Genomic DNA, 20,485 nt, shown 5'->3' on the forward strand with positions numbered 1-20,485 from the left:
TTTATTTTTATTTATTTATTTATTTATTTATTTTTTAAAATATATTTTATTGATTTTTACAGGGAGGAAGGGAGAGGGACAGAGAGCCAGAAACGTCGATGAGAGAGAAACATCGACCAGCCGCCTCCTGCACACCTCCTACTGGGGATGTGCCCGCAACCAAGGCACATGCCCATGACCGGAATCGAACCTGGGACCTTCCAGTCCACAGGCCGATGCTCTATCCACTGAGCCAAACCGGTTTCGGCAAAATATATATTTTTTAAAAAACCACAAAAACAAATAAAAACAATGCACATATTTTATCTGAGATCCTACTGTATGTAAAATTTTGCATTTGCATATTTTACTTAACACTAGAACATATTACAAACCCGTCATAAACATTTTATAGTCTACATACTCTTACTGTATAAATATATCAGCATTCACTTAACCATTTCATTATAAAATTTATAGTTTTTTTTCCCAATTGAAATCATTTAAAAAACTTTATTCATGGTAACTCTTATATTTTGCCTTTTGTGGCATTTATTTTTTTTTTTAATTTTAATTATTTTATTTATTGGCTTGAGAGAGACCTCAATTTATTGTTCTACTTACTGTATTTATGCATTCATTAGTTGCTTCTTGTATGTGTTCTGATCAGAGATCGAACCCAAAACTGAGGCATATCAGGACAACTCTCTAACCAACTGAGCTACCCAGTTAATGCATGTTACTTTTAGTTTATATTTCTTTGGGACATTGACTGAACTATTTGATAAGGCCCTTAAAAATAAAGCGTCATTTGGAAGTTTGAAACCAGTCATTCTTCCTATGTTTTCTCCTAAGGCCTTGCAATTGTCTATAATAGTGAGACTTTAAATAATGGGATAAATATTAACTAAGGTAGCCTAAAAGTAAATATTAAAAGGAAACATAAGCCCTAGCTGGTTTGGCTCAGTGGATAGAGCGTCGGCCTGCAGACTGAAGGGTCCCAAGTTTGATTCTGGTCAAGGGCACATACCTGGGTTTTGGGCTCGATCCCCAGTAGGGGGCATGCAGGAGGCAGCCGATCAATGATTCTCTCTCATCATTGATGTTTCTCTCTCTCCCCCTCTCCCTTACTCTCTGAAATCAATAAAAGTATATTTTAAAAAATAATGAAAAAAATAAAAGGAAACATAAATTAGGACTTAGATTTGATTTGGAATTACAGTTTTGCTTCTTTTATAAATCTTATTTTCTTGGTATGTGTCATGAGGCTGTGTGTGTGTGTAATCATATAATGTGATTCTTCTTAATTAAATAAACATTTATTGGGAAATACTTCCACAGTGGCAGAGTAAGGACTTCCAAAAATCTGCTCCTCCATAAAGCAGTGAAATAACTGGCAATAATTATCTAGCTCAACTTTTTCAGAATTCTAGAAAGTAACCAAAGCCTTGCAACGACCTGAGGACTGTTGATTCAAGAAAAATGGCTGAATCTCAAAACAGTGAGATTTGTGATGTTTATTATTATTTTTTATTGATTGATTTTACAGAGAGGAATGAAGAGAAAAAGAAATCAATTTGTTGTTCCACTTATTTATCATTCATTGGTTGATTCTTGTATGTGCCCTAACCAGGGATCAAATCCACAACCTTGGTGGAAGGGGACAGTGCTCTAACAAACTGAGCTGCCTGGCCAGGGCTGAGACTTGTGATGTTTAAATTGCTTTGTTCCACCCTGCCAGCATGGCTCAGAGGTTGAGCATCGACCTGTGAACCAGGAGGTCTATTTCCAGGGCACATGCCCGGGTTGTGGGCTTGATCCCCAGTGTGGGGTTTGTGGAAGGCAGCCAATCAATGATTCTCTCTTATCGTTGATGTTTATCTCTCTCTCCCTCTTCCTTCCTCTCTGAAATCAATAAAAAATGTGTTTAAAAAATTTGCTCTCTGCCCTAACCGGTTTGGCTCAGTGGATGGAGCATAGGGTCCCAGGTTCCCGGTCAATGGCATGTACCTTGGTTGCGGGCACATCCCCAGTAGGAGGTGTGCAGGAGGCAGCTGATCGATGTTACTCTCTCATCGATGTTTCTAACTCTCTATCCCTCTCCCTTCCTCTCTGTAAAAAATCAATAAAATATATTAAAAAAATTTTTGCTCTATTCCTATCCCACTCTCCCTAGCTCTGCAGTAGCCTCAAAAACCAAAGCAGTATCTATAAAATAGCAGCAGGGTTGAACAGGTTTGGAGCACCTCAGAAAGTCCCACTTTTCTGTCTGAGAATTGTTACTATTTAATCTGCATAGCAGCTCTCCAAAAAGCTGCATTCACAGGACTTATCTTTATTTGACCTGATTCAGTCTCTCAGACCATGTAAGTTTTGTCATAGAGGCAGCATTTTTAGAATATGCTGGGATCATAAGAAGGATGGTCATACTCTGTCTAGGGGGTCTGTGTTAAAGTTGAGCATTAGAGGATGTTTACCACACAGAGGAGGAAGATGAGGAAGTAGAGCACTTCCAGGCAGGCAGAAGAAATATCATAAGTAAAAGCATGAAAAAACATGTCTAAAATGGCATACTCTGCAATAAAAAGCTGTGTGGCTATGGAGTAGAGTCCATAAAGGTAGAGATGGGAGAACTGAAGAAGTTAGGTGAGAAACCTAAGGTGGCTACGTCATGAGGGGTCTTTGGTGATCAGGAAACAAACTCTGAAGTTGAAAAGTTCAGTAAATGAATTAATAAAGTCATGAGAGGAGCTCAGTATGATTTTGAACTGACAGAAGAAATAATAAACAGTCTTGAAGATAGATTAAGAGATTATGCAAACTCAGGAACAGAAGAAAAAAAAAAAGGAATGAATAGAAATAAGGAAAGTTTCAGAAGAAATGTGGGACACCACTAGCACAACAAACATATGTGTAATGGGAGTACCAGAAGGAGAGATAGAAAAGAGCAGAAAAAAATGTTTGAAGAAATAATGGAGAAGGGAGGTGTGTATTCTGTTCTTGCCTCTTGATAGACCAGAGATCATTTTAAGCCAATCCATGATGACTGTGTTCAGGGCTAGCTTTCAGTGTTTCTATGCCATAGTTGACACCTCAGTGGTTGTCATGCACTGAATATTTTTGTCCCACCAAATTAATTTTTGAAATCCTAACCCTCAATGTGGTGGTATTTGGAGATGGAAACGGAGAGGTAATTAGGGTTAAATAAGGTCATTAGTGTGGGGAGAGTCACTAGAGAGCTCGCTGTCATTGCCATTTGAGGACACAGCAAGAAAGCAGCCTGTCTGCAAGCCAGGAATCTTGATCTAGGAAACCGAGCCTCTAGATCTGTGAGAAAATAATTTTTTTGTTGTTTAAGCCATCCAGTCTATTCCATTTTGTTATAGCAGCTAATATAATGGTGCTCAAGTACCAGTTCCAGTGATGATTTTTCATCTTTCTCATTGAATGGCAGTGTTTGTTCTTGAGTAGTATGGACATACTTATCAAAACAAGCAGGTTTTTGCTTTGCAGTGCTTTGTGAATGGTGCTTTAATGCATAATCTTTTTGATAGTGGATTGTTTGCAAACTCCTATGATAAAGTTAATGCATTTGCATTAGCATTGGCTGTGAAAAGCCCTAACATCCTGACTTCTACTTAAGTCAAATAACATTATCTTATAATAAACTTGATGGAGGACTGGCATTTAAAAGACTTTATACTGATTGGCCCATTTACAGTTTTTAAGTCATTGATAGAGTGTATGTAAACAAAGCTAATTTTAAAAATTCATCTGAAGCCAGGTTCTAATTCATTCTGAAGCCAGGTTCTTTCTGTTAGGCGGTTGCTAGTGTTTTGAATTCTCTTGCTTCACTGCTTAAAGACACCTGCTCTCTGATGATAGCCCATTCACTTCCATAGAGTAAATGGAAATTAAATATGACAAGAGAATAGACTCTGGTCTGTGGAGAAGCACAGTGAGAACTAAGAGAGTGATATGTAAAGGATGGGTAGTATAAGAGATATTTTCTTTTAAAGATAGAGACAGTTCCTAGCTGGTTTGGCTCAGTATAAAGCATCTGAAGGGTCTCTGGTTCAATTCTGGTCAAGGGCACGTACCTCGATTGCAGGCTCAATCCCCAGCCCTGGTCTGGGCGCGTGCAGGAGGCAACTAATCAATGTGTCTCACTCACATCGATGTTTCTCTCTCTCTCTCTTTCCCCTTCCCTTCCACTCTTTCTCTCTCTAAAAAAAAAAAATAAATAAATAAAAAAAAAAATTATAATAATAAGAAATCAATGGAAAAAATATCCTCGGGTGAGGATTAACAAAAAAGAAAAAAATTTAAGAGATAGTTTTCCATTTTTAACTACTCTGAGGCCACCTTGAAAACACCAAACTGATTCCAAATAAACTCTCACTTATATATTAACCCATCTATCCAACACATTGCTATTAAGTGCCTATTGTGTAAAAGACATGCTAATGGAGATAGAGGACTAATTGAATACAGACCTTAAGTACTCCATAATTAACTGCTGATATCAAACATGTTTCTAATTAATCTTATACTAGTGTCACAAGATGAACTAAATACTGATGGGTTTGTACGTGTGTAAAATTAGCTGCTTAATGATTTTGAGAGTCTCCCAAGTTAGTAAACGATAGTAATGTGGTAAGGCCTTTCCATTCTTACTATTTTGCTGTACCTCTTTTGGTGCTGCCAAACTGAACCACTTTGCATTTCTCCCAACATTCCAGTCTACCAAGAACATTAATAGCTGAAGACTTGCCTAATTTTGAGGAAGAGAAAAACATCCAGACTGACTAATATCACATGCCATGCCAAGAGTAGAACTAGTTCAGTGGCAACTGAAGCAGAACACATTCTCCTGAATACAAACTATCATGTGGTCTTTCTTAACCAGCTGTTTAAGTCCTTCCAACCTGAGGATCGGTTTCATCATCACTGCTTCCATGAAGCCTTCCCTGACTTCCCCAAGTAATTGAACTCTTCCCCCAAGAATGTTGCTCACAGAGAGTGCATCTACCAGAAACTTTCATTTACTTTTACCAGGACTTTTTCTCCTAATTATTCTATCTGAAGAGTCTGAAAACCCAAAAGACAGGAATGTGAAATCCTGGTCCCTGCGCTCTCTCTTCATGAGGACAAAATGTAAAATACGATGGCTACTACATTTCACTTTTTCATAAAATACCAGCATTCTTGTATTATATAAACGCCTGGTATTGACATTTTCTCCTGATGTTGCAATTATTATTGCTCACTAAGGTCATTAATGCTCTTATTGCAAAATCCCAGTGAATACTTAACTGTTTTTACCTTATTAATGCTCCCTGTAACTTTCCATTCATATATTCAGTTATTCATCAAATATTTAATGAAACCAGATACTGCACTAGACACTGGGAATGCAATAGTGAGCAAAACACACATGGGTCCTATCATCGAAGGCTGCTAGGATGGAGCACAAGAGAGAGCACCAATCAAGCAACCACACAGTGTGGTGAATGCTCATCTAATCTAGTCCAGAGGGTTAAAACCTCATCTGGCTAACGGGAGTGATGTCAAAGTGAAATCTGAAGAATTAAGAGATGGAGGAAGAATAGTTCAGTTGAGGGAGCAGGAAGGACTGGCGGCAAGAAAAAACATACACATTTAAGGAACTTAAAGTTTATTAAGCCTGGGCCACAAAAAGGAAGGGCGGTAAAGGACGGTGCTTAAGGGCTTTGTAAATTGTGATAGAGTTTGGGTTAAAGGCAATGAAAAAAGGCCATGGGAAGGTTGTGAAGGAGGGAAGGACAGGAAAAAAAAGTAATTTTGGCTACAATTTAAGAAAACAATTTCTATTACGTCCATTATTTCCTATTCTATGTTTTAACTGATTTTCATTGTTGGCTTATTCTAAATACTTTAAGGAACTAAATTAAAAGAACACCTATATTTAGTTGGGTATAAACAGTAAACTCTCCATGTATCACAGGTAAATTAATTATATGTAAAACTTCAGTTATTTTTGCAAAGTAACTTCTTGACTCCCGATTAACATCACAAAATAGATAAGGTTTAACAATGGACTAACAGGTAATTGTATCTTCCTTTTATTTGAAACCAGTCAGTTCTAAATTATTCATTTTAACTGAAGAACAGATATGTACATAAACTAAAATGATCAATAATCTAGTTTCTATTCCACTTTGGAATGTCCTTTTTAATTTTCATTTAAACATGGTATCTCTAAAATCTAGGAATTTATTTAAAGCCACACTACAGAAAAGGACAAATCCATAAATACGTAATCTTGCGATTTATCCCCATATTGGGAACTGAAAGTGTGTGTTAGGCTGATGTCAAAGTCCTAGTAGAGAATGGTTTGTAATTTTTTTTACAAGTTCATTTTTCTTTGACTTTAAGAACAAAAATTATCAGTAGTTTTATTATTTTTCTGCTAATAAAAATATTTCCACATGGAAAACAGAGAGTAGCAGTATTCCCTTTCAAATCTTCCCTGAGAGAGTCAGGTTAAATAACTGATTTTCATTGAGATATAAAAAATTTTTTAAATGTTTTTATTGATTTCAGAGCAAGGAAAGGGAGGGATAGAAACAATGATGAAAACCATTGATTGGCTGCCTCCTGCATGCTCCCTCCTGGGGAATCAAGCCCTCAACTTGGGCATGTGCCCTGACAGGGAATTGAACCTGGACCTCCTGGTTCATGGGTCGATGCTTAACCACTGAGCCACACCAGCCTGGCTACAAAGTGTTTTTTAAAATACTAATAAAACAATATAAGCCCTAGCCAGTTTGGCTCAGTGGATAGAGCGTCGGCCTGTGGACTGAAGAGTCACGGGTTCGATTCTGGTCAGGGACACATGCCCAGGTTGCGGGCTCGATCCCCAGTAGGGGTCGTGCAGGAGGAAGCCAATCAATGATGTTTCTATCTCTCTCTCCCTCTCCCTTCCTCTCTGAAATCAATAAAAAAATATTTTTAAAAAAGAACTACAAGACATTAACAAAGCAGTGTAGTATTAATTTCTATCATTTAATTTTGTATGTGAATATATAGTTTTGAATAGTGGCTGTATTCTAAAGTATTTTGTGGAAAATACTAAAATGAACAGCAATGTCAGCAACCAAATGGAGATATGTTACAGAATTTTAAAATACTTTTGGATAGAGATCATTGATTACATTAAAGTTTTAGTTTTGAACTGTGTAAAATAAATCAGGGAATAAGTTCTTATATAACCAAAACTAAAACAGCAAAAATGCTGACAATATTTTTGCTTGAAATATTTAGTATCCTATCTAATAAAAGGGTAATATGCAAATTGACCATCACTCCAACACACAAGATGGCCGCCCCCATGTGGACCAAGATGGCCACCACAAGATGGCTGGCAGGGGAGGGCAGTGGTGGGTGATCAGGCCTGCAGGGCAGGGCAGTTAGGGGTGACTAGGCCTGCAGGGGAGGACAGTTGCGGGGGACCAGGCCTGCAGGGGAGGACAGTTCGGGGGGACCAGGCCTACAGGGGAGGGCAGTTGGGGGGACCAGGCCTGCAGGGGAGGGCAGTTGGAGGTGACCAGGCCTGCAGAGGAGGGCAGTTGGAGGCGACCAGGCCTGCAGGGGAGGACAGTTGGGGGGGACCAGGCCAGCAGGGGAGGGCAGTTCGGGGGGGACCAGGTCAGCAGGGGAGGGCAGTTGGGGGCGACCAGGCTGGCAAAGGAGGGCAGTTAGGGGTGATCGGGCTGGCAGAGGAGTGCAGTTTGGGGCAATCAGCCCGGCATGGGAGCAGTTAGGCGTCAATCAGGCTGGCAGGGGAGTGGTTGGGGGTGATCAGGCTGACAGGCAGAAGTGGTTAGGGGCAATCAGGAAGGCAGGCAGGCGAGCGGTTGGGAGCCAGCAGTCCTGGATTGTGAGAGGGATTGGGCCTAAACAGGCAGTCGGACATCCCTTAAGGGGTCCCAGATTGGAGAGGGTGCAGGCTGGGCTGAAGGACACATACCCCCCCATGCACGAATATCGTGCACCGGGCCTCTAGTTTTAAAATATTATTTGAAGGTTAAGGCAGAATCTTATTCTGAAAATTAAAGGATCAGTCAGGACACATTTCTTTTTTTACCTTTTAATAGAGATAAAGAAATATTGTGAGGGTAGCAGTTACTTTTAGTTTTGCTTTATTTTCAAATAAAAAATTAGGTGAATTAATGGATTCATATACCTTTATAGGTAGAAAAGGGCTAAAGGAGTTCTACCTTAACACAAACTCAGTTATTTTCTGATATTGTCAGCTGAGGTAGTATATAATTAATCAATATCAACTTAATTTTAGAAAATCATGGGTGGATCATATACCACCTATCCTATCTAATAAAAGGGTAATATTCAAATTAATCGTCACTCTGTCACAAAGATGGTGGTGCCCATAGCCACAAGATGGCGGCACCCAGTCCTCTTAGCCCCGCCTGAGTCCCCAGTCCTGGGGGGGGGGGGCGGGGGGGCGGCTGCTGAGAGCAGGCACCGTGAGCGGCCTGGCGGAATGCTTGCTTTGTCGCCGTGGCGATGAGGCAAGCATTCCGCATCGGCTGCAGATGGGCCTCTGTGCCTCGGAGAGCTCCTGGGCAGCAGGCACGGAGCGGCCAGGCCCTGCAGAGAGCTACTGGCGCATGGATTTGTGCGCAGGGCTACTAGTACCTAATAACTTTGTTTAGGACTCTACATGATACGTGTTGTAAGAGAAATTTGTAACATGATGATGCTTTTGTATAATACAATACCTGTTTTCAAATATTAAAAATAGACCAAACCCCAAAACATTCTGATTTTGTTGTTTAAAAAATTGTTTTCATTTTAATGATCTGAGTTAGTAACAAACAAATATACAAAATTGTCTTTTCACATTTCCATACATTGTATTATGGACCGCTTAAAACTCTGGATTGCAAATGCAGGTTTCTTTGTATCCTTAACTTCAATTATTGCCACTTATATAAAAAAAGGGGTTTACAAAAACATGCATTTGAGAACACAGATGCTAAAAGTTGCACATGGAAGTTAATGTACAACCAGCAGTGTACATTGTTCATTTGTGCAGTTTATGTGTCGAATGCAACTGACGCAGAAGCAGTTATCCTGGGATATTTCACTCTACTTAAAATACATTTTTGAGCAACAGATGAAACTACAGTTTAAAACAAAAACTGTATTCTACAAATACAATAAAATTCACAACTTGTACAGCTGAAGAAACTTTTGGGACCCAAAGCTGATTTAATAACCCTGCTGCTACATTGGTATATCTCCAAAGTCATAGATTGGAAAATAGCTGCTCTAATGAAAATAAGTATGTATAGTAAAAGGAAAGTGAGACTAAAAAACGTGAGGAACGCTTTAAAAATAGTAGTAATGTATGAGTCATTTATAATTTTCATTTTTAAATTTCAGAAATTTGAAGGTAATCTGAACATTTTCTAAGCCATTTAAAATTTTAAGGTATTTTCCATCATACTGTTTTCTAGGCCACTTCCCCAACCACTAATCTGCACTATAAATAAACACCAACATATGATTTTTTATATTAAATTGTTTCCAGATATCTGTAGGTAAAAAAAAATCAAATCTTTCTTAAACATGTTTTCCTAGGTTGTGGCAACATGTGCTTTACCCTCTTTAACTCAATCTACAACCTAAAGTTATTTCTCTATTATAAATTTTAAACTCCCTGGCAAGGAATGTGAATGCTACCCAGCTAGATCTTTATTCAGCTTCTGAAAGGACTTATGTCCCATAATAATTGTCCCACTTTCCCCTAAGGCCCAAGTTTTATGTAATCTCATGTAATATGAATTACATGAGGAAAAAAATGGTACAAAACAATAGGATCTCCTCCAGGCCGTATTATAGACTTGGCCTCTGATGTTATTGAAAACACTTGTTTTATTAAAATGAATACAACTGCAAACAGTTTGAGGGTAACTGCAGTTGAAAAGAAAATGGGTGATTTTCTATAGGAAACATCTGTTTTCCATGGGCCTTATGAAGAAAATGTGGCTAGTGATTTCAAACATGTACTTCAAGTTACCTAAATGCAACACAGCTTCTAAAAAAATATAAATCAGTGATTCAGGCAAGAAAGCTGGGGGAGTAAAGATGTATACTTAAACACTACATTAGGAGATGTAGTTTCCTACTCTATACTTTGAAATGAAAGAAACCAATTCTGTCCAGAGTCAGTACCAGAAAGAGATATGGCTGCTTCCTAGTTTTCTATATAACAAAATTAATTTTATGATGCTTTCACTTGCGGATAGTCTCTTATTTGAACTACCAAAATGAATCTAGGTTATTTTTATTTTCAAAATAAGCTGCCTAAACCGGTGTTGTTTTTATAAAACTTTCAGAAATGAAACATTTAACCCTTGAGAGAAACTTTGATATTGAGTATCTTGTCTAATGGCAGATACAAAGATTGTTGAATTAAGTATTATTGCTTTAAAGATAACCATCAGAAATAAATATGTAAGGTTAACTCAAATACTCATTTTTCACTCAATGCTACAATGTTTTATTCTCAAATCAAGTTACATGTTACCTTCGATTCTTTGCCAGTTTACTTAGGTTTTTAATTATAAGAAGTTAGCCTGTTAACTCAAAATGAAGACAATAGCAATAGCTACATAAGCACCTCTTATTTGGGCATTGAGCAGTAAACACTGCTTTCTTGATAGGACTTAAGGCACTAAATGGTGGTAAAATAAACAAAAGTATGATGATTAACAAGTTCTTTAGAATCCTAAAAAAGGAGATCATTTAGAAGGACACTATTAAATCTTTTTCTCAAACAAATAAGGCATCCTGTTGGCAAACACAAAAAACACAAGGTCATGTTGAACCTAATACATTCACTGTCTCTCAGCTAAAGTACTTGACAAATTGACAAATTAACTAGCTACATAGCATGTATAAGGTTGGAAAGGCACCAAAAGGAGAGCTCTACCACTTCCAGTTCTAAGAGTCAGGTAAGCTGTGTTTAACACTGCATGCATGTAGTCTAATTATAAATTTTACTCTGTAAAATGTATAATGTGGTTAATTTTTGTTTCAACAAATCAGTTAATCAAATGCTAGTTTAGTAAGAAATTTATTTTCATGAATCAGAAAATTACAGCAGTGTCTAACACAACCCCATTATAAAGCTAAACTAATTCTAGTATTGAATGCATATTCTGGAAAACACTGAAGCAAATCTGTATAAACAAAAAAGGTTACCTCAAGATAGAATTCACAATTGAAATTCAATATATAACTAAATAAGATTTACTGAAAATGAAGTGTAGTACAGATACATCAAACAATTATAATCACAACATTTTCCTTGTGAAAAATACAACTATTAGTGAAATAAATTGTACAATTGAAATTTTTTCCAAAGGAAAAAAACAGTATAAAAGAAAATACTTTTCTTCAAGATAAGGAAAATAGTATGTCATTGTTTTTTTTTTCATCACAATATAATTTGACACAAAAAGCAGTCATAGAATTGCACCAATTCCACATCCAGTTTCCTGAACATGTTAAGAGTAAAAGGAGTTTGTAAAGCAGAATGCAGTTTCTGAATTTTATATTTTAAATTGATACTCTCATACAGAATGTCATAGCACACCAGATCTGTTTACACATGTATAATACTTTCTGTTTTGTGGCCAGACATGAATACAAACATATGATTTCTGCCACCTTTCTTTCATTCTGGTGTTTAGTCAGAGTCAGGAAAAAAAATAAGCTACTTAAGTGTTATCTAACAATAAAGAAAAATTATATTTAGTGCATGCTTCATCATTTGTCAAAAAACATTTCTGAAAATAAAACTCAGATACCAAATGGTTTATAAAATAGAAAAATCACTCATTAGGATAAAAATGTGGTGGGATGTAGGTCCATTTTCGAAGGACTGACTTCCTTGGCAGCACCACTGTCCTTCAGCAGAGGTCAGGATGCAAGCAAGTTCTATGGCTAGAGCAGGTGTGCCTGCAGCAGACCACTGCTTGACATTTGATTAGCCAAGGCTCTAGACCCACTTTGATCACTCCCTCCACCATTTCATTAGTGCTACAAAATAGACGAAAAATTTCTGGAAATGTTAGGAGCATTTCTGCTGTACATGATTTAGAAGTTCTCCAAATTTTTCAAATAGGTCTTCTACCCATTTTACATTTTTCATACAAAGTTGAACAATTTCTTCCTGTCCTAAATCTTCATTTTTCTTCTGCACAGAAGAGATCTAAAATAAAGAGAATTGCCACATTAGTTTATACTTATCTATATATATAAAAAGCCAGCGACCGGACCGCCGAAACGACTGGAAGGACCAGTTGCTATGACACCCACTTCAGCCAGCTAACCGGCCCCATCAGGGGATGGGGCCAGCCGGCCAACCTCTCTCGGCCCCTCCCCCAGCCGGCCCCACCCCTGATCGGCCTCTCCCACCCCCACTGGGGGCGAGGCGGCTGGCCAACCCCGCGCCATGGCCCTTCCATCCATCCAGCCCTGCCCCTGATCACCCCTTCATCCCAATAGGGGGCGGGGCTGGCCACCCACGGCCTCTCTCCCTGGCTGGCCTCACCCCCGGTGGGCCCCCACCACCCTGATTGGCCCGCCCCGCCCCCGATTACCCCCCTACACCAATTAGGGATGGGGCTGGCTGGCCAACCTCCCATGACCCCTTCCCTGGCCGCTGACCCCCAATCAGCCCCTCCACCCCAATTGGGGGCAGGGCCTGCATGCCAATTGCCCACAGCTCCTCCCCTCAGCCAGCCCGTCCCTGATCAGACCCCGATTGGGGCAGGCCAGCCAGCCAACCTTCCGCTGTCTCCTCCTCCCGAGAGGCCCAGCCCCAATCCACCGCAATTGGGGCCCAGCCAAACGAATTCATGCACCGGGCCTCTAGTCACTTTATAAGATCTTCATAAGGACTTACTATTTCTATATCCTGAAAAGAGGATTTATTAATTCACCTATAAGTACTGATTTTTTTTTTTTAAACCCTTCCACGGAGAATAATTATTTCATATACATTTGAATGAAGTCTAATCCTATCATTTTTGGCTCCACGGGAACAAGGAAGAAGGCCAGGAAAAGTGGTTCAAACTTTTTAAATTCCTTTCAGTTGTGTTAAAAGCAGAATGACAAAATTTGAGGTCAATTCTTCAAGATACTGTAAAAATAGTCAACATATTTTTCATGACCACCTTTACTTTCTCCTTTGCTAAACAGAGGTTAGATTTAGAACATCTTTCGAAACCAGACCATTATAAAATACATTACATGTAACTGTGAATAAACTTAACCCTTTTAAATTAAAAAACAAAAACAAAAAAACACCTGAAGGTACCATCTACATTTTAAACCTGTGGGAATTAATTCTTATATCCCATCCACAAAGTGGTACTATTGTTATATATAATTTCTAAGCAACTTAAATTATGATACTCAAAAGCTACAATTAAATTTTAACTATCATTTCTTCATGCCAAGGAACAAAACCCCATTTCTCTATAATTGATAAGGATAGGGCCATTCTAGTGATAAGGAAAACAGTGAGATATCATAAGTGACTGAAGTATATTAAAACAGGATCATTATACATTATGAGAGGAGAAAATATAAAGTACCATTTATTATGGCAATGTAAATCAAGCACCCATGACCTATAACATTACCACTTATAGCTCCTTTGAGAGGCGGTGAGCCTCAGATTAATCTGAGCACAACACATAACAGGGAGGCTAGGAGCAATCTTCTAGTCATTATTTACAGGAGAATATAGAGACATACATTTTTAAGCAATTCTCTTTAACACATTAAAAATACTATAGCTACAGTCTCCTTAAAGCTTGGAAAAACATACATTTCTTTTTTAAATAAATGAAAAAATAATTACCTCATCTTTACATATCAGATAAACATGATATTTATAATGATGGAGTGAATGATACAAAGAATATAGTTGTATTTTCTCTGGATCAACAGCAAACTCCTGTAACAAGAAAACAGTTTAGAGATATATTTATTTCATGGAGCATCTGAGCTAAGAATACTTTTACAAAAATACTAGACCAAAAGTTTCAAAGGAAATATTAAAAGTGACTTGTATGGCTAGGTATTAGCTCATATTAATAAGCTGTTATTAATAAGAGGCTTATTCAAAATAAGAATTTAAATTGTATTTTTAAACCTTCACTTTTTTTCCTGAACATAAATATACACTATTTCAAAATATTTAACCATTATAGAAAAGTTTAAACAGTGAACATATAAGATGATTTATAAAGTAAAAGAATCCTATAATTTCTTGGTTCAGAGATAAACAAGGTTAACAAAATGTTATATATTTCCCATGTTTTCCTCCATGTATAACATATATTTCTATAACTTCTTTTTCAGCCTAACTAAAACATGGATATCTATTTATTACATACACCACCCCCAATATAAATTAAATGGGGGCAGGAAATTTTGACCCTTTTTCACTGTTGTATTCTCAGTACTTAGAACTGTATTTGGCACACTACAAGCACTTAGAAAAAATTTATTGAAAGCATGAATGAATCTATCATTTCTTTTTCTGAATGGGCATTAATTTAGACCATGCTTGAAAATGAATCAATTTTAACAGTTGCAGATATGTGGTCAACATTGAATCTTATTAAAGGTGTCCACGCTCATTTATCTGTATGCATTTGTATCCAATGAAAAAAAAACCTATAAAATATACATACAAGCATGGTATGTTTCCTTGCTTACTAGGCTATTTAAAATATTTTTGAGCACTTACTATATGCCAGATACTGTGCTAGGTAATGAGAGAAACAAAGAATAAGACTGAATCCCTGCTCTTTAGGCCAGAGCGGCTCATTCCTACCTGAAAATAATTCAAATTTAACAACAATATAGTAAAATATTTGCTTGCCTCAATGTTTTAATTAGAATTATATTAACAACTAGAAGAGGTATAACATCAATCAATATACACTTACTTGTGCAGATTTAATGGTTGCTTTAGAGGTCCTTAGAGTTTTCTTATTATAAGCTTTGCCATTCATTTTGATTTTAGAAACAGCAGATCCCCCACTTTTTGCTTTAGAGTCTCGGGTAATTATTGTTAGTTCAGGAAAACGTTCCAAAGCATTCTTTAAAATAAAGCAAAAATAATTGACATCAGAAGAAAACTAATTTACACTACTTACAGCTACTCAAATTTATTTAAAAAAAAATAGAGACGTTTACATACATGTACATATACACACAAATCTATATGTGGGAACACTGATTGGGTGTGGTATATGTAATATTCAAATACACACATACATGGAGTGTTAAAACATGGCCATTCTTTGCAGCTCCTCCCATCAAGATGGGAATCTTAACTTGCCCTAGCCAGTTTGGCTTAGTGCTGTGGTCGGCAAACTGCGGCTCGCGAGCCACATGCGGCTCTTTGGCCCCTTGAGTGTGGCACTTCCACAAAATACCATGGCCTGTGCGAGTCTATTTTGAAGAAGTGGCGTTAGAAGAAGTTTAAAAAATTTGGCTCTCAAAAGAAATTTCAATCGTTGTACTGTTAATATTTGGCTCTGTGGACTAATGAGTTTGCCGACCACTGGCTTAGTGGCTAGAGCATTGGCCTGTGGACTGAGGGGTCCCGCGTTCTATTCCGGTCAAGGGCACATGCCCGGGTTGCGGGCTCGATTCCCAGTGGGGGACGTGCAGGAGGCAGCCGATCAATAGTTCTCTCTCATCATTGATGTTTCTATCTCTCTCTCCCTATCCCTTCCTCTCTGAAATCAATAAAAATATATTTAAAAAAAAAAGGATGGGAATCTTAACTATTTATTGTGATCATTTTGCAGTATAGACAAATATTGAATCATTGCTATACACATGAAACTAATATAATGTTGTATGCAATTATACCTCAATGAAAAAAATGTAGATTCTATTTCCCCATCCCTTGAATCTGGGTCAACCTTATGACATGCTTTTAAGCAACAGCACATGACACCGTGGGAACTCCTGAATGAGGCAGAAAGTTCTTTGCAATGCCTTTCTGGCTTCAATGTAAGGGAAAGAGGGACATATACAAATGCTTTTAATTTATAATGGGGTTATATTCTGATAAACCTATGCTAAGTTGAAAATACTGTAAGTTGAAAATGCATTTACCACTACACTACAGAGAGAGCATTGTTGTTTAACCTTGTGATCACGAGGCTAAGTGGAATTTGTGGGTCCCTGCTGCTGCCCGGCATTATAAGAGAGTATCATACCACATATTGTAGCCCAAGAAAAGGTCAAAATTCAAAACTCGAAGTATAGCTTCTACTGAATTCATATATATTTTACACCATCTTAAAGTAAAAACATTGTCATAAGTTTCTTCAAAGCTCTACCAATTGAACCACTGTTAACACTCTGAAACTTGGTCAAGTCCTGGATTATGGGAGAGAAATAAGCGTTGTAATGTTCCTCTGGCTTCACCATTTCTCTTGCTTCTTTTGACTATAGGAAACGCAGTTGTGACATACGAGTGTAAAACAGAGTTTGATGAGTTTTCTGACCACAACGATATAATAGTTATCACTGATAATTTAGTGGCCATATGGCAGAACCAATTCTAGTCCATTCTTTAAGTCACTGGCATATTTATGCCCTTACCTACTTGGCAAATCATCCTGACATGAAAAGCTACAAACAATAATTGAAGCCTGGCCACAGTGGGCTCAGTGGTTAAGCATCGACCTATGAATCAGGAGGCCAGGGTTCGATTCCCAGGTACGGCACATGCCCGGGGTACAGGTTCAATCCCCAGTGTGGGGCGTGCAGGAGACAGCCGATCAATGATTCTCTCTCATCATTGATATTTCTAGTTCTCTCTCCCTCTCCCTTCCTCTCTGAAATCAATAGAAATATATTTTAAAAAATAATTGAATATTTGGAGCTAAATTTAACTAGTTTGAATAGTTTTTAAAAATTGAACTAATAGTATTGTTTCACATTTTGATACTAAAAGCGTTCAAGTGTTCACATTATCTTTATTTCCCCCAGTATATTTATTATACAAACTAGAGGCCCGGTGCACAAATTCATACATGGGTGGGGTCCCTCGGCCTGGCCAGCTGACCAGGAGGTACTGTGGGAAGTTGGCTAGCTGCAGGAGATTGGCTGTGGGAGCACACTGACCATCAGGGAGCAGTTCCTGCATTGAGCATCTGCCCCCTGGTGGTCAGTGCACGTCATAGCATTGGTTGTTCGGTTGTTCCATCTTAATGGTCACTTAGGCTTTTATATATATATATATATATAGATTGTACTTCTCATTTGATAAACTCAACTGTTTTATAAACAGTCACAACCTTCAAGGCCACTCTTTTCAAACCCCATGTGAGTTCCCAAACACCTGGTATTGTGACCCCAAACGCATTTTTAAACAGAGAACCTAATGTTTTTATATGTAAGTGTAGGAGGGAACTAAGTTTCATTTAATAGACACAATAGAATTTTTACTATTTCCTACCAGAGTGAGCTATCACTAATTTCTAGCTTCATTTTCTTAGATTATTTGTGCTATTATATACTTTGGTGTTTTCCTTATAAAATATGCCCAGGCTTGAATTACTCTTTATAACAAATGGAATTTAAAGACCAAAAAATAAAAAATAAATGGATTTTACATTTGGGAACAATGACTAGGTCAGTGTGGAGATGAAAGGAGAAAACTTAAATGTTCTTTCTAATAAGCACAAGATGCTAAAGATGACTGGAAGTAAATAGGATTCAGAGGAAAATAGATCATTAACTTCAAGAGCCTTTAGGATTCCTAAAATTACCAGGATCATCATGGGAAGTAGTGTTAATTATGTCTAAAGAACAGAAAATATTTTATAATCTGTTTGTAATATTTTATATCAAATCATTCTAAATTTTAGTACTGTTTGTGTATTGTAGCTTAGAAATGCAAATGGTTATAAATGAAAATTATTAAAATTAACTAATTTCAAAAATTAAAAATTTTGTTTTTTTCTGTGAAAATAATATCAAAACTAATTTTTCACTTGTTTATCATAAACTATTACATAAGCTTTAAATATCTACTAAATCTATTAAATTCCAAGTGGTAGCTTTATTTTAATGCAAGTTATTAGAGAACTGGTTTGATATTTAAAACATGGTTAGCCAAAACTGATCACTATTAAGATTTAATAAATCTTTAGAAAACACACATCTAAGAATGTTCTCTTGTTTCTAAAAACATGGTATTTCCCAAAGTATGTTTCACTTGAAGAACAGTTAAGTGGAAAATACTTGACTAGGAGTCAGTAGACCAAATTCTTAGTAATGAGCTTCTTACCAGCTTCTGACATTTTTTCCCTACAAGTACATGTCAGTGAAGAATATAGGACTACTGGTAGAGTTTAGTGTCAATTAATTTTGAACTCAGTGTCAGAGCCTTAATTTTCACCTACCTAAAATAAAATAAATTTTCACTTTTATGTGGAGTTCAGATAAAACAGTGATGTGAAAAAGCTATACAAATTACCTAAAGAAATTGAAAATTGAAGTCCACACAAAAATCTGCACATGGATGTATATAGTAGCTTTATTGATAATTGCCAGGATTAGGAAGCAACCAAGATATCATTCAGTAGGTGAACAAACTGGTACATTCAGACAATGAAATATTATTCAGTGGTAAAAAGAAATGAACTATTAAGTTATGAAAAGACATGGTACTACCTTAAATGCATATTACTAAGTGCAAGAAGCCAATCTTAAAAGGCTATGTACTATATGGCTTCAACAATATGACATTCTGGAAAAGGTAAAAAGAGAGAGTAAAAATATCAGTGGTTGCCAGAGGATGGGGGGGAGAGGTGACTTGACAGAGCACAGAGGATTTTTAGGGCAGTGAAACTACTCTATATGAAACTATAATAGTGGATACACATCCAAACCCATAAAATGGGCAACATCATAATGTCAACTATGGAGTTTGGGTTATAATGATATGTCAATGTAGGTTCATCAATAATAAGAAATGTATCATTCTGGTAGGAGATGTTGATAACTGGGGAGGTTGTTCATGTGTGCCTGGGGGGTGGGGCATATGGAAACTCAATTTTGCTGTGAAACTTCTATAAAAAATAAACTTAATAAAAAGCAAAGCCATACAAATATACAAAAAAAATTCTCTGAAGATAGACTCAAATGCTTTTAGATGTTATATGTTATACTCTGAATAGGAAGAGCTGGAGAGTTTTTGACAACTAGGTAGCTTCTGTGATAAATTTTCTGAGTTTAGATTAACTTACTGTTGCTTTATATTTCTGATAACACTAAAAACAACTTACAGTGGCAAGATATATTAACAGATATAATATTAACAGATATAATTAGAAATATTTCCTAACATTATGTGAGGATTAATTTTCCTCAGATTGGCTAAATAAGGCAAGTAAAGGGAATTTTGATGACCATGCTAAGAAAATGCTAATTCTAACTATAGATGAAATGTGAAAAATTTGAAAAAGTTTAAAAGTAAAAAAGATTGGTATACAGTGGCAGTTTAAAGGAAGTATTTTTAAAACATTTAGGAGTTATTTTATAGAAGGAATACTAGATAAATATATAAGCCTAAAAATTAATTTAAGCAAAGAAAAGCAAACAATTAACATTAAGAATATGTTTTAATAGGAATATAATGAACAACATAAACTGATGAACAAAAACAGATCCAGAGATATAGAAGGATCAAACAGACCGTCAAACCTCAGAGGGAAGATAGGGGAGGGTGTCGGGGGGTAAGAGATCAACCAAAGGATTTATATGCATGCATGTAAGCATAACCAATGGACACACACAATAGGGGATGAGGGCCTGTACTGGGGGGTGGGAGCAGGCTGGGAGAGGTCAATGGGGGGAAAAAGGAGACATATGTAATATTTTCAACAATAAAGAATTTCTTAAAAAAAGAATATGCTTAATAATAAAGACAAGCTAAAGACTCAATGAATAAAAATCAAATTTTTATTGGGTAAGGAAATTATATAAAATGGAAAATGACTGTCATAAATTTCCTTCCTATTGTATTTAAGACTACGATTCACACTGAGTCGCTAATAAATCATCTGAAGAAAATACCTTGAATGATTGATCCAAATGAAGATTCAAAAGAAGTCTCTTTCGGTTATCATTCAGCATGCTATCTATTTTTTTCATATGAGGCAAAAGTAGTTCATCTAAAACAAGATAAAAATTTATTATAACAGGATCAGCTATCAACACAAAAACCTGTTAAAATCCAACTTTTTTCAAATCATTAATATATCAAGACATTAAATTAATTGGCTTATAAATGCAATGCTTTTGAAAATCAGGACATGAAGTTTTCTGAACAAAAGCTAACTTGAAAAATAGGTTTACAATAGCCAAGTGAGAAAAAAGCATG

At 36.8% G+C, this 20,485-nt stretch overlaps 1 protein-coding gene across 3 annotated transcripts in view; it reads right to left on the reverse strand.

Annotated features, from left to right (window-relative positions):
* Positions 1-11,108: 11,108 nt before the first annotated feature.
* QSER1 (glutamine and serine rich 1) overlaps positions 11,109-20,485 on the reverse strand; it is a 46,084-nt gene continuing 36,707 nt past the window's right edge. For all 3 annotated transcript variants that reach the window (XM_054724821.1, XM_054724820.1, XM_054724819.1), the window contains 4 exons: positions 20,179-20,276; positions 15,021-15,173; positions 13,925-14,020; positions 11,109-12,265 (listed from right to left, as the gene is read on the reverse strand). In XM_054724821.1, coding sequence (XP_054580796.1) covers positions 12,125-12,265; positions 13,925-14,020; positions 15,021-15,173; positions 20,179-20,276 — 488 coding nt within the window. In that variant the 3' untranslated portion in view covers positions 11,109-12,124. The remainder of the gene's footprint in view (positions 12,266-13,924; positions 14,021-15,020; positions 15,174-20,178; positions 20,277-20,485) is intronic.

Source organism: Eptesicus fuscus, chromosome 13, assembly GCF_027574615.1.
Source record: "Eptesicus fuscus isolate TK198812 chromosome 13, DD_ASM_mEF_20220401, whole genome shotgun sequence".
In the NCBI taxonomy this organism is placed as follows: Eukaryota; Metazoa; Chordata; class Mammalia; order Chiroptera; family Vespertilionidae; genus Eptesicus; species Eptesicus fuscus.